The following is a 15,938-nucleotide window of genomic DNA, read 5'->3' as shown; positions in this document are numbered from 1 at the left end:
TTTATTAGGCTACGTTTACATGATGACGGTCTGAACAGAAGACGCAAAAGTGGCGTTGCATCATCGGGAGGAAATCTGCGTGCATACGGTGACGCAAAAGTGTGTGGAATTCGATTGGGTATGCATGACAGGAGGCTAGGTGGTGCTGTGATACAATATCACACAACACCGCCATGTCTGAGCGCATGCGTTGAACCGTCCTTCTCTTATCTGCGCCACGAAAACCAAACATAATTACACATCCTTCTCTCTTCAATAATACTATCTGTACATATCCTGTACATTTCGTGGAAAGACTCCTGTAAGTTTATTAGAGCAGCCAGAGCAGCTTGACGGTCCGACGCATGGAAATAATCAAACATGTTTGTTTATTTCCCTGTACTGGGGCATGTATGTGACGTAAGCGCATACGCGACGTGAGCAGATCTGAGCAGAGTTTTGCGTCTTGGCAGTGTAGACGGAAACGCTACGGCGGAGCGTATTCAAGTTTTCCACTCTGGTTTCAGATTTTTGCGTTTTTAAGCCCCAAAAACGCCGTCCCCGTCTAAACGAAAGGCACTTCCGATAAAATATTTTGTTGTTTTAACCCGCAAGCGTCCTCGTGTAAACGGGGCCTTAGTATTGAACTCAGTCTACGCTTTACCCTCATGCATGTTGCAGAAAATATACAACAGCGACCCCTGGCGTCACATTTTATGATGACACGATACGGTGCAACACCGGTCCGCCAAAATATTGTCTGACATAGTACCGGTCCGTGGTGTATCAAAGGTTGGGGACTGCTGGTGTAGAGGATGGACAATTGTATGATACTAAACCGACTATGGTTTTCCATTGAGCATCTGAGAGAGCACCACAATGGCTTTTGAGAGAAGATAACAGATTGTTAGATCTTGGCCTGAATGATCATCGAGGTGAAGAATGGTCCTCTGTGACTCTTGTTTAGCCGGAACTTGTTAGTTGCAATATGTACAAATCAGAGACCCAGAAACTCTGAGTCCGTAAATAAGAAAGCTCTCATTTATGTCCCTTGGCATGAAGATGAATGTTCATCAGGGTTAATAATCCCATTGAGATTCAGAATCTCTTTTACAAGGGAGTCCTGGCCAAGACCACAGCATATAGTTCCATATAAAATATACATTAAAAAACAGACAACATAAAACAGAAAAAGACAATTAGCAATTTAACATCATCTCAACATGTTCCCCAGCAACGTTCAATATAAGCACATGTGCATTTAGTACTCAAATAGTCCTTTATCCTAGTTTTAAGCTGCTCATTTTTGGAATGCAGTCTATTTTAAGGTGACTCTGTAGTTTATATCAGGATGTGGGTGCAAAAACTTTAAAGGTCCCATGGCATGCTACTTTATGGAAGCTTTTATAAAGGTGTTAGTGGGCCCCTAATACAGTACTTGAAGTTGTTCAAGAAATTCAATGGTGAAGAATTACAGCCACTATGAGCCAGTCCCACAATGAGCGCTCCACAAACGTTCGGTTATAAGGGGCGGGTCAACGTAGAGGTTGGGGGTGTGGCCCTGAGCAGCTTGTGGACACAGTACCATTCGCTTGTGTTTACAGTGGATGTATCGCAATGGCGAGGCGCACACAGGTTTTGGCCGTGTTCCGTAAATATTCTAGAACACTCCGGGTGCTCCAGCGGGAGTCCTGAGTCTCTATATCTAAAAAATATCATATTATACATAGATATCTAAATCATATTATATAATATAATAATATGATTCAATATATATTATCACGTCCCGCTGCGGGGGTGCCTCGTGCCGGTGGTGCCTCATGCTGGTGGTGCCATGGCAGCGGGCAGCAGGGCTCCGGTGGGAGCCAATCGTGGGCAACAATCCCTTTCTCCTCCATGTCGCGTTACATGTACTTCAGGCAGTCGAAGCCAAAGTTCCTTTCCCCCAATTCCTTCTCAACCATGGCTGTGATAACCCCCACCACGAGTCCGTCAGAGAACCTGACGTGTTATGCGCCATAACACGTAACAGCAGAACGGTTATCCAAATAACAAAGAAGTGTACAACACTTTCAGTACAGTATGTGTATTCACACACATACACATACACACACACACATGTGACGCTCGCAGAGTCGTAGGTCATTGTCTCATTTGCGGGCCAAATTCTCTTGGCCGGAAAAGGGGAGGCAACATGTTTAAATCGGCAAAAAATTGCAAATCGGCAAGTCTGAGCTTTGTTTTTTCAAAGGCGGAGCAGGATACCTGGTGCTCGATTTACACCTAATACCATCTCTAGCTACTGGGGGACCATAGACAGGCTAGGGGAACTCATTAATGTTAGAAAACCTCATAAAGTGATTTTCATGCCATGGGACCTTTAAAGGTACTCCCACCGAAGAATGTTCGCGATCGGGGAATGTCATACATGATTTACCCATATGATCAAAAGAGAACATATTTAAGGCAGCAATTCGCCCAATGTTGCGTTATAAAGAAAAATATATAATGCTCCAACCTACGATTATGCAAAGAAGGACAACCAACACATTCATACAAGCTACAGTGATCAGTACGAAAAACAGAATTAGTTACAAATCTAAAAGTGCTTGCACACCGCCGCGCGGCAACCACCCTTATAACCGCCCTTATAACTGCCTCGCTGCCGGAGGGTTCAGCGTGGCAGTGTGAAGGGCCAGGCATTTTCAAAAGCGGCTGCTGCTGCCGCTGCCGCCGAAAGTTTCAGCACGGGGAAAGCTGAGCGGTAGTGCAAAATCTGTGCGCGTTCACGTGGGCGGCAACCGCTTCCTGGTCAACAGCCGCTTTTGTAACCGCCTCTCCTCTGCCGCCCTTCCCCCATTGAAATGAATAGAGGCGTCGAGTTGGCACGCGGCGGTGTGAAACCTGCTTTAGTGCTGCATGGTTTACTGAATCCAGCATTTTCAGAGAAGATGATTGGCCTGCATGTATAAATATCACAATAATCCAGTTAAGACAGAAATGCTGCTTGGATAAGTATTTTTCTCACACTAAAAGGGGAACAGCATTTGTTTCTATGTTTTTTGTTATAGACACTGTTAGAACCAAGATATTTTTTGACTGGAACTCGTTCAATAATTCTTATCTAGTGTAACAATCTGAAAACATCCTTAGTGTTCCTTCCTTCATTTTGACGAGCACATCATTTAAATTTTTTCTGAGTATAGTACAAGTCTCAATTTGTGGAGATTCTCCTGAATAGTGTTGAAAGCAGATTGCAGGTCTTCTCTGGCACTTGCTAAGGATGAGGTAGAGCAATACGAAATGGCGTCATCCACACAAAAATGACACTTTGCTTTTGTCAAATTTATATAGTCATTTATATTTATATATATGTCATTTATATATATAGTAAATAAAATGGGCCCCTGGTGGACACCATTTTGTATAAGTAAGGAGTTTGAGGATACATCATCAAGCTGAACACTTTGTGACCGGCCCCTCAAGTAGTTGCCAAACCAGTTGAAAGCTTTTAAAGACATTGCAATATCCACCAATCTCTCAGTAAGTTTATATGCACAGCTTAATCTGATTAAAGCCATAGTTCGTCTATGCTCCTCAATCGGACAACTGCATTCGAGTATACACGGCGGTGAGAAAATCAATTCATTGGCCGAAGCATTTCATAACCCGGTATGATAAGTGGCGCTGTACCCATTTCAACTAGTAGTAATAGAGCCACCGGTTGACCTCTTTACATCACTAACAACCAAACTCAGGCGGCATTCGAGAAAGATGTTTTCAGTAGACAGCTGTCAGTTCACTTCGGGTCCATGTCATTTCTCCGACACTCCATTGTTGTGGAGTCTGCATACGGCAATAATCCCTTTCTCCTCCATGTTGCGTTTCAATCTGGATTTCAGAGAATCAACGCCAAAGTTCCTTTCCCCCAATTCCTTCTCCACCATGGCAGAGATGTAGGTCGGAATGAAGCGGCCACCGATTGACTGGCTGGGTACTTTATGCAAACTGCGAAGTTCGACTCAGTTAAACGTACAAGTTTGCACAGACACAACAGGACTCATTCATTCACTAAACTGACACATGCAACCACTCGCTCTCCTCGCTCATCCACTCACTCGCTGAAGTCACTCACACACACATTGCCATTCTCGCACACGCACATACACTACTCAGGGCTCCAGAGTGCGACCAAAATATTTAATAGTGCGACTAAAAAAAAATTCTAGGTCGCACTGGTGCACCTGACGCTGCTCGGGTGAAAACATTTTTTTTTTGCACAAGCGCAGCATCTCTCTATGGTCGACTGATTTGCTGTCACCAATAAGAGACAGAGCTCAGGGCGTTTCTTTGCCTCTGATTGGCTGTCGTCTTTTTCACTGCTCTAAGTGTGAGTTAAAAAAATGCGATCGACCTGAGCCGGATGAGCGCCAGAGTTGCCTAAATGAAACAGAAAAGAAAATAAACATGACAAAACGAGTGAAAATGGAGAAGGTTAGAAAAATTGAAAGCTTTTTCATGAAGAAATCCAGCCAAGACACGGAGACCTCGGCGACGGTCCCTGGGAAGATGCCAACTGGCCCCGGTCCTTCGGCGATAACATAAGATTCGGAACCAGAGGAGACAACCGAGTCTGAGATTGAGCACGGCCCCGAGACTCAAATTAAAAAGCCCAAAAATGTACTCTTTCAGACATGACTGGTTGACACAATTCCCCTGGCTGAGATACGAGAAAGGACGGAATGCAATGCATTGCATTTACTGTCGGGAGTGCGGTCAGAATATGGCCGGTAATAGTGCATTCGTAGGTGAGGCAACGGCGTTTCGTATCGAAACGTTAAAAAAACACAACATGTCCAAAAAGCATACAATATGCCGTGACAAATGTGTAGATAAAGTGGCCCCTACCCCAGCTGCAGGCAGTAGTAATCAGGTCCTCGGAGGAATCCGAAAATTATCATAAAATGTAATGTTGCATACAACATTGCAAAAGAGGAAATGCCTTTCACCAAATTTAAGTTTAAGATTATTTTGATGAAGAAAAATGGATTAAACGTAAACCCGATTTACAGCAATGATACGGCATGTGCCCAATTTATTGGTGTAATAGGAGATACATTAAAGAAGAAGACAGCTGCGGACGTTGGTAAACTGCGGTCAAGTGAGCCGCTATTCGTTCATCCGCGGTTAAGCCAGCCGTAACACAAAATCTTTGTGCGCCTTTACTCTAAACAACCTTTGGGTGGTATCTCGCAACGTTTTCAAAATAAAACCCTTCACCTACGTGTGTAAGTATATAGAACACTAGACGTCTTACGGCGGCGTCTAGAACGTCCGCACTTGCGACCATCTTGCCAGTCAGCTGCTCACCCATAACATTGTGCTGGTAGTGGTACATGTACTTTTTAAATAACCATAACTTGCTACATTTTCAACCGGTTTAGCAGCGGTTTGGTTTCTTACAAACGTTATTAACGTGGTTATAATATTGTACCTATTCGGTTCTACGGTTCTATCGCTATTTTACAGGCGGATAAATGACACTTGCGTCGCGGCGCAAGTGTCAAAAGGGTTGGTCTGAAGCAGCCTAGTTACCCGTAGGTGTGGTTTGGGCGTAACGTCCAACAAACCAATGAGAGTGCCAGCTCCCATCCCCTTTAAGAGCCATGAGCGCATTTGAATCGGACGAGTTGATATTTTGACAGCGCGTCTGCAGTCTCCGATGAGACAGATGCACATGAATTTCAAACTGCAAATGGCTCAGTTTATTGCCAAATAATATGGCCTAATTCACACATGGAATAAGGGATTTTCTTCCACAACTTCAGAAATACTGAGTCCTCAAATAAATTTCGGCAAAGAAAACGTATATGATATAACATATGATATGCGGTAACTGTGGTTCTATTTAATGATATATGCAATACATTATAAACATTGTTTCTTATCAGTATTGTGTGCTATCCTAATATGCATGTGTCCCCGCGGTAATAGACATTGCCATTGATTGTATTATGCGTTACGTGTTTAGTTTGCGTGTGTTTAAACAGAGCACACACGAGCGCCCGCATTCATTCATTCTTTTTAACACTCACTCTCGGTAAAACAATGTTTTTCACGATCAAATACTCATCAATCCTAAAAGTTATGGGCATGTAGGCCTACACGATGTCTCTGTCAAGAAAATATGTGTTTGCTGTACAGTGTTTGCAGATGCATTGATTTAAAAGTACAACGTATTACCGCTGCATCAGCTGTTCTTTCCCAAATAATTTACCAAGAATGTGCGGCTAGGTAGATGGGAGAAGCAAAGTGTATGCGCGAGGTGCACAAGCAATCCGTATGCATCGCATGCGCATGTATGCGTGCGCCCTTAAAATAGCATCTGAACAACGCGCCACTGACTTTAAACCAGGTATTTCCTGGTCAGTAGCGCAATGGTATTCAGAAACGGCAAAATACCGTTTGCGCCAGAACACGCCTCCTCCTTCCGCCGAACCGCCCCTTGGGGCGGTTGATCAATCCCTAATTTACCGGCGAGTGGCGGTGGTGGGAAAAGAACGCTCTGCGCCAGTTGTAAACTAGCAACGACACATGCGCCAGTGACTAAGTCACTAGCGCCGGATGCAAGATAGGGCCCTTAGTATGGTCCTATCAGTCAGTCAGTGGCGAAAATATGCATAGGTAAGTTTTTTTATATATATAATTGGGCTTAAAATAAAGTATTTCTCTACACCTTATTGTTGTTAAAAAATCATTCACATTATATTAAAGTTATGGAAAGCTATAAAAAGGTGACGTTTTGGCGTTAAAGGCGACGCAATTAAAAATGTGGGTGCACCAGTGCAACCAATGCAAAACGTTAGTCTGGAGCCCTGCTACTTTTGTAACAGAAACATAGTGTTTACTGAATGCATGTTGATGGTAATACACTTCTAGGGGGTAACTACATTGGCACAACACCGGCTTCCTCCATCTTCTTCTCCACCTTTTTGAATAAATTGCAGTTTCTTGTTTTCCGACGGCAACAACAACACGACTATCGTCTTCTTATACTTCCGGCTCATGGCCCCAGGAAAAGATCTTGATCATGCACAGAACGCAAAATCCGATTCCAATCGAATTGACCGTATATATGCACGCCTAATGCGACTATCAATCGAATAATCTAGGGTTCTTCAGACTATGAGTAACCTGATTCGATTCAAATTTTATTAAGACTAAGGCGTATACATGCATCTTAATAATCCAATCATAGTCGGACTAAGCCAATAATTCGATTTGCTTGAGTGTCATGTAAACGCACTGTCTGAGACAAGACAGAGTGGTCAACCTCAGCAGTCTTACCTGAATGTGTTGCAGGATTTTTTTAACACACCAGTGGCCGGTTTCTCTATACTTCTCGACCAGATCCTGGTCCCGTTCCTCTGTCAGCTGTTGTACCAGGCTCAGCAGCATCATGGGCACAGCCATGCTGTTCATAGGCTCGTCTCCAGGAAGCTTGGTCCTACCAAGTTCTGACGGGTCCACTCTGACCCAGTGAATGATATGATCCATCATCTGTTCTGCTTCTGCCTAAAAAAACAATAAGGAAAATTACCAAATGGAATTTTATTGTAATCCATATATGGACAGTCTTCTGATATAACGTGCATTCAATCAGACCAGATAAAATTGTCATTACGTTTCTGCCTTTCCCTGGAATATTAAAGAATATTTAAGAAATGAAGATCTGAAACAAAGTGAAGTAACGGCATATTTTCGGCCGAAAATGGCCCAAAAGCGCATTTTCGTTTTTCTGCCAAAATACTTTTATCACCAAAACAACACGGCCAAAACAGAAATTTGTGATGACGCAAACAAAAAGAGCGGCCAGCACATGCTTGTCTGGAAACGCCAATATGTCTGCGGTGTGGACGTTTTTCAATGTTTCTGAGAAAGACCCACGTATAGCGATTTGCAAAAATTGCAATGTCTTGATTTTAATGAAGTTAGTACACAGTCACAGCCATAAATGCAATGGTACTAGGGTTGCCGCGGTGTGGACATTTTCACACCAAGTAATACACTCGTGTCAACACCGGTATTACCGAGTATAAACGGTATAAACTTTGAAACTAGGTCAACGCCATCTTCTCCGTCAACTGTCCTCTCACACTCTGTGACAGCGTCTGGCAGTGTGCCGATTCTCGGTGACAGTGTCTTATATCGTTCTATATATAATAGTATAATATAATTTTATATATAATATCACGGCCAAAAGCTCTGTTCGCCTCCGCATGGCTGTAGCGCGGGGAGATCTCGTAGGGATTTGGCTTCGCAGGGTTTGTTTACCGGCGTTGCTATGGTTACCGGTCTTGTGTGTTCCAACGCTTTATTAGGTAGCCTATCTATTAGGTTTGTATATTTTTTTTTTACGCAAAAACACATAAAAAAAAATAAAACGGTGCAAAGAAAAACTGCCAAACTTTTTTTTTTTTAATCAAATAGGCCTAAAGATGAAGGCAAATATATTTTTATTACTGGAAAAAAATAACTCGGTGTTGGCTTCAACACCGGTAATACCATATACCGCGGCAACCCTAAATGGTACTAATAATAATAATTAATAATAATTTCTTTCAGTGTTTCGGTTTTCGGCATTAGTTTCCTCATTTTCGGATTTCAGTTTCGGCCAAGATTTTTCATTTCGGTGCATCCCTAATATATATAATGTAGCGCCGGGGTTATGTTTGTTGTTTTGTTATACGACTGCTATTGGTTGATGTGTTCCCATCATGCTTTGCGGTGCGGAAGATAGGGGAGGAGTTAAAAAGACGTTGAGCTTTGTTGTGGTTATGGGTAGCTTGTTGAGCTTTGTTGTGGTTACGGTGAACTCTGGATCTTTCAATAAAGTCACTGAAAGAATATAGCACGCCTCTGCTTTTGATATTCGCCACATTGGTGTCAGAAGTGGGAAGGCTATGCAGAGTCCAGGTGAACTCTGAACGAGTGAGTCTGGAGCGCCCCCCGTGGCTTTGGTTACAGCCCAAATCATAATTTGCCGCTATGCTGTCCAGTAGCTGTGACATAGTATAGTAATAAAATTGAATTTAAGAACTGGCAACATGATATTGATCTACAAATTTACCCAATAAGATGCTTCATTTTTTAATGGGTCTTGTTATGGGCCAATAGGGGCCAATCCAGTTCCCCTTGCACTTGTGGGCCCTAGGCTAGCCAGGGCGTTAGTCCGCGTCTGGATATAACGAGAAAGGATCTCCGTATAAGAAAAAGAAAAGATGTTAAACATAACTAATTTTAATGTTACAACAATATAAGTATTTTAAATTCTAATTAAAATATAGCCTATAGCATGTAGTATGTATTTGGGCGATCTATAGCTGTGGGCCGGCTAGGGATGGGAATCGAGAACCGGTTGTTTTTCAGAACCGGTGCCGAGTCAACCGATTCCTTGGCATCATTAGCAAGCCTGCTTAACGATTCCACTTATCGGTTCCAGTGCTTTGTTTTGGTTCAGAACGCAGCAAACATGGTGCCGCCGAGGAAGAGGCGCATTGTGTGTTCACACCAAACGCGATGGGGCGACAAGATCCCATACAAAGTGAACGTAGAGACGCGTATCGGGCGAATTTTTCGCGAGAGAAAACCGGCGACAATTTTTTGTCGTGATGAAAGCCAATCAGCGTTCAACAGCGTGACAACTTAACAGCCAATCAGCGTTCAACCGTCAAACTCAGTGCAGTGCAGTCCGGGGTGAACTGCAGCACGGAGGAGAAAGTGATAGTTGCAGTTTGCGACTCCCGGAGCTCTATATGTAATATAATATAATTTTATATATAATATCACGGCCAACAGCTCTGTGCGCCTCCGGATGACCGTAGCGTTGGGAGCTCTCATAGGGATTGGGCTTCTCAGGGTTTGTTTTCCGGCATTGCTATGGTTTCCGGTCGTGTGTGTTCCAACGGTTTATTAGGTAGGCCCATCTAATAAATCTCTGTCTAATCAATACTTCATTTTGTTTATGTCAGTTGAATTTTGTTACAAGTTGAATGCAAATGAGCACTGTTCGCATTCCGAAAGGCACAAGCTCTTACTTGACTGTTTTCAGTCTGTGTTTTTAGTTATATGGCACATATAACTAAATTCAGATGACTAGATAAGTATGACAGTTCTTTAACTTCTTTAACTTATATTAGCCCGTGTCCATCTCCTTGTTGTGTGTCCTTGTGTATATTGTGTTTTTATGTTTTTATGTGTACCTGACTGCAAGACAAGTTTCCCTTTTTGGGACAATAAAGTTAAACTGAACATAATGATGGCATTTGGGCTTAAAAAGCCAAAAATATATTTTTTTGTCTAGACCAATTGATTTGAAAATGTACAATTTCCTAATTCTAGACGCACTTCTGATCAGATATTAAAGAGATTTAATACAAACAAACACATTTGTACTTATTTTCTCACCCAATGAGAATCGATAAGAGAATCGGATCGATAAGCAGAATCGGAATCGGAATCGTGAAATTATTATCAATTCCCATCCCTAGGGCCGGCAGAAAAGAACAACATGGCTTTAAATCTGCGGAAATAACACGCCATAAACCAAGCCCACTTTGACATATCCGACTAGTGATGAGGGACATTGATGTAAAGATTGTAAGCACAGTTCACGTTGCTTACGAGTACATGAGTTATATGGAATGATCATTTATCACCTTAACATTTCTTAATTTAAAGATAAAGGATTTAGCCAGCTTTTACACCAGACCATAGCGCACTTATTGCAATAACAAAGTGAAATGTGCCAGATGTGCTTCCGCAAATTGGTTCGTTTTTGGCCTTAACTAGGTTCCACTAAGCCTGGCTCCGCCCGCCTAAGTACTTCCTCTCAATTTTCACTTCCCTTCAGTACTATGTCTGGTTCTGCTGTATGTTAGTGGGATTTCTCTGTCCAAATTTTGTGCGTCCAATCAGCCAACAGAGGGAGTGGCTGAGAACAATGACGTTAAAGTCAGCTCTCGTTGACGGACATCTTCACGCACAGTGTTCGGTTCGTTTACATCCTGCGCGCAATGTGATTCCCGGCCAAACATTAGCTATTGGTTAAGGCAGATCCAGAGTGGCACTGGGCAGATCCAATAGTTTTAAACTTCAACAGACACCCGCCTTCAAGTGAGTTAACATTAGTCAATTGAGTAGGTCCAAACTCTCAATGCAAATGAAATGAAGAACGAGAGTCTGGTAGAACCAGGCTAGGTTCCGCTGGCTAGGAAATGGAAATACTTCCTGTATAGATTGATGCATCTGGCAGCAATTTTTTCCAATCATTCACTAATTCATCGTCATACCCCAACGCAATGACCCACTCATGTGTGAGAGGTTATTATTCTTGCTCAGTGTATGTCATATTTATGTTGTTGAGTGCAATGATCATGGCAAGTTGAATATTTAGAGGAATAAGTTATAGAATTTATTGAATTTCTAAAGATGAAATGTGGAATCTATTTAAATTATCATATCCACCACATTATTGAGTGTGTGAGTAGATGGGATTCTATTAAGCCATTTCAGTGTGTGTGTGTGTGTGTGTGTGTGTGTGTGTGTGTGTGTGTGTGTGTGTGTGTGTGTGTGTGTGTGTGTGTGTGTGTGTGTGTGTGTGTGTGTGTGTGTGTGTATGTGTGTGTGTGTGTGTGTGTGTGTTCGTTCACCAAGCATGGCTTAAGACTAACATTTTCTCCTGCTTGCACTGGTGGCAGTAACTGTTTCATTTGGTGGCACTCTAACCAATTTAGTCAAATTTGGCAATAATAATCGAAAATTGTTGATTGTTACATAAAATGTCTCATCTCTCAGAAATAAGATATTTAATATATATATACTAAAAGTAAAATCATAGTTTATACTGTAAACATTTGGATATGGCCTACATATAAAGCTAAACGTTGGTATCCGCGTCTTATGAAGCGTATTAAGCGTCTTAGAGTACCATATTAAGCGCTATATAAATTTCATTTATTATTATTATTATTATTATTATCCTCTCCTCTGTTGACAGGCAAGTTGGGGCTTGCTGGGATCCCCATCCCAGGGCGGGTCGGTGAGAGATGACCAAGGAACAGCGTTACCGCGTCTCAAGAGTCTTCTCCATGTCTACATCATATACTCCCTAAAGTCGACTTCAAATACAGACGGACAGGAAATGGTTCTAAAAATGCTTTTACCTGCATATCTTTGTCTCCAGTGACCCGGCTTAATTCATCCATTGCCATGATGTAGAAACACTCACTAAAGATGGAGCGCTGTATCTTTACTGGTTTACCGTCCTTCGTTAAACAAAAGGCACATTTCCATGTAGGAGAGTCGCTGGGAACACGAGCAAACTGTCTGAGGAATTCTCCACCTATAGAATTAAAACAGATGTCAACACAAATTACTTTAGTGTTCCTTTCATAAATAACCGATTTGTCCCAATACTGTTTCATTATGAGTCACTAGGAGATATAAACCATAGTTGAATACTGTAGTTGAGTTTGAATCCCAGCCGAAGAAAATACCCACAACAGACTCTAGAGCTTACAGAGAATAGTGAGAGAAACAAAAACATCCAGTGAGCGGCATTTCAAAATAAAAACTGTTTTTCATTGAGGGAAGTCAGAAGAGAATATCCGCCTGGTTCACACTGACTGAAAGGCAAGAGTCACTCAAATAACCAGAACAATGCTGTGCAGAAGAACATCTCTGAACACACAACATGTCAAACATTGAAGACCAAAGAATTTATTAGGCTACTCTAAGTCGACATTTAAAGCAGATCGACAGTCGACTTATAGTCACACATCATGATATTAACTATAAGAATGTCTTGAATAAAAATAGATTTTCATTCATTTATATTTTAAAGCTGTCATATTATGATGTTTTTCAAACAAGGATACATAGTATATGAGTCCCAGAAAACATGTTTTTGAAGCTGTTTGCTGAAAATAGTTTTTAGGAATAAAAATCTTGCCTACTGCTATTCCCTCAGCTCCAGTCCCTTTAGAATGTGCCTTTTCTGGGATCTGTAGCTTTAAAGGGACACTATGTAATATGTTGAGTAATTTATTACCTCAAATCAACATATTCATTCATAAATAAGTCCTCATTGGTGTAAAATGATCTCTGCCAAAAATCTCACTTATCCTCCTGAGCGAAGAATAATTAATATTAATATCAATATGGTTACATAGGACGGGTAAGCTTCATGGAGGCTTCCATTTTCTTCCGGTCTATGAGCTGCCGAGAGGGTCAAAAAGCACTACGTCGTACAGGAATTGCAAACGCGTTTTCACTCTGAGCCAGCGTAACGGTGGAACAGAGCTTAGTATAGCGAGACGAGTTTTACCGGCAAATTTGAACATGCACCGCATTTGTTTGAAAGACCATAGTTATGCCACGCCACAGGAGAAGGAATCATCGACGCCAAAAAAAAACGACGATGTGTAAGCATATTAGGTGACCTTGGGTGTCTTGAAAGGCGCCTCTAAATGAAATGTATTATTATTATTATTATTATGTATAACATGGTTTTCCATGGCAACGAGATGGGCGCTCCTATGTTTGAGCGACTCGTCATTGAAAGGCTACTTTATTACATATTTAATTTACTTTTTCATATTTTTGTCGAGTTTAAATCATGACAATATTCTTATGACTTATGGATACTGTCAAATGCGTTGGAGGAATTCAAAAGCCATTCTTCATCAAGTTATGGAGGTTTATTCTCTGCTGGGGTCACACGTATCCAAATCCACCAAGACGCACTTACGCTAGAGCGGACCTTCTGGAGCTTCAACTCGCTTGCCAGACAGTTGATTTATCACCCGAACAACTGGATTTCATACCAACAACTCTGATAAAGAAGACAATACGGAGGAAAAGAAGATCGAGAGGAGGAATTAGGAACAGGATAGGAGACGAGGAAGTAAACTCTTTGCCAGGGCGACTAACTGGCGGCGCGTACAGTCGCAGCGGCCCCTCTTGAGATCTGTGAGATTGAGATTGAATGTTTGAGTGTGAGACGTCCTACGAACGTAGTTTATGACAGGGAAACAATATTAAACATTAGGACATTGAGAGCGAGTAACATCACTGGCATTCGCTGGCATCTGGACATACTACGCAAACACAGGATACTAACGGACACTGTGACACCGTGCCCGCAACTGCCCGGAGGAGGAAGCAGCAGAGACGGGGTGGACGTAAACAAACTGAACAGCTTCTTTCAGCTCTCCAAGAAACGCTATCGCAGCTTAAGATGCTCCACCACCAGGCTGCGGAACAGCTTCCTACCTCAAGCTGTCAGGATGCTCAATGCACCAGCGTCCCAGATCTTCTCACTGGACTTTATTTATTATTTATTTATTATTTATTTATTTATTTATTTATTCATTCGTTTGTTTGTTTGTTTGTTTGTTTGAAATGTATGTTGATCTTGATCCGTGAGAAACACCTTCTCGTTTTGTTTTTCAATCAACAAAATGACAATAAATTTGATTTGATTTGATTTTGATTTGATTCCGTACGTTACAATGTAAATTGTTGGTATTTAGAATACTGTTACATTGTTGAAATCAACGGATTACAATGCGTTGATTAGGATACGAACCTCAGCATCACTCGAATGACTCGATGAGGTAGCCTAGTAGGTGTCATGTCACAGCTTCTTGGCACATACTGCCCACCGTAGTTTTTGGACAAGCGAGCACTATTAGTTTGAATGCAATATACAATTGTACCACTAGATGGGAGTAATTTTTACACAGTGTCCCTTTAAAGGGATACTTCACCTATTCAGAACCGGCGTTCTATCATTATAAAATCGCTATTATAATACATACAAAAAGTTTTTTCTAACCCAGTCTTCCCTTGGCCCAGCTTTCCTGATCTAATTTTCTCCTGAGATGAAGTCAAATGACATGTTTGACGTCATCCAAGTAAAACTTTGCTTGCCTGCTAGAAGGGCCGAGTACTATAAACCACTGGTTCCGCAAATTTGTGAGCCCATCAATAAGAAATGAGGTGGGGCGGGAGCTTGCGTACGAGATGTAAACACAATGTCTGCCATGTTTCCTCACCGCTTAGCTAGAGAACAAATTTGCAATTTGAAACAGCCAAAAAAGTGGATTTTGAAAATCTATTGTTGGATTCGGACATTCAAGGCTATTTGTACGAGCCAGAATACAGGCAGGAAGAAGTACAAAGGTAAGTGTACAAATGTACATCAGGTCAAAAGCATGACACAAAAAAGTCCATGGGCTTATTTCCATTATGGTCCCTTTGTAGTGTCAGCATGTTGATAGGTGTAATGTGTGTTTTAAATGTAATGTACATGACAATGTGGGAACAAATTAAAAAATGACATTCCAACAAATTCAAAATTCATATAAATATACATTTCATAACAATCTATAAAAGAGACACCATAAAAAATATCCCTATGACCAACCATTTCTTTAAGGCTGTTTTAAAACTGACAAGAGAAAAAAATGTCTTCATACTAGCAGGTAACCCATTCCATAAAACTGCAGCTGAATATAAAAAAAAGCCCTTTCCCATGCAACTTCTATCTGAACAACACCAGATCAGTTGCACTTCTCCTTGTGTAGTAGTAGCTATGCTACTACTACACACATACCCTACTCTAGTAGTAGAGTAGCTATGTGTGTTTAGTATCCTAGAAAAAATAATTGCATAAATATTTAGGCACCTCGTTTTAAATAATTCTATGCACCATACACAGTTGTATATAGTTTGCTCCATCCTCTACTTTCAACCGCTTCAAGCTACTAAAATGACCAGGAGTGAGATGAGTGAGAGGTTGTAGCTTAAGGATCAGTGTGAGAAGGTGAAACCCTCCCCCTTCTCACAGTCTTGCATAAGAGAAATTATTATTATTATTATTATTTTTATTATTA

At 41.5% G+C, this 15,938-nt stretch overlaps 1 protein-coding gene across 1 annotated transcript in view; it reads right to left on the bottom strand.

Annotated features, from left to right (window-relative positions):
- The window catches only part of renbp (renin binding protein), an 84,682-nt gene that overhangs the window by 40,010 nt on the left and 28,734 nt on the right, over nt 1–15,938 (bottom strand). Inside the window, exons 5-6 of the mRNA XM_060063483.1 lie at nt 12,204–12,382; nt 7,327–7,554 (exon numbers count right to left, since the gene is read on the bottom strand). Coding sequence (XP_059919466.1) covers nt 7,327–7,554; nt 12,204–12,382 — 407 coding nt within the window. The remainder of the gene's footprint in view (nt 1–7,326; nt 7,555–12,203; nt 12,383–15,938) is intronic.

Source organism: Gadus macrocephalus, chromosome 10 (genome assembly GCF_031168955.1).
Source record: "Gadus macrocephalus chromosome 10, ASM3116895v1".
Taxonomy (NCBI): Eukaryota; Metazoa; Chordata; class Actinopteri; order Gadiformes; family Gadidae; genus Gadus; species Gadus macrocephalus.
Note: the sequence above shows the minus strand (reverse complement) of the source record. Positions and strands in the feature narration are given on the sequence as shown.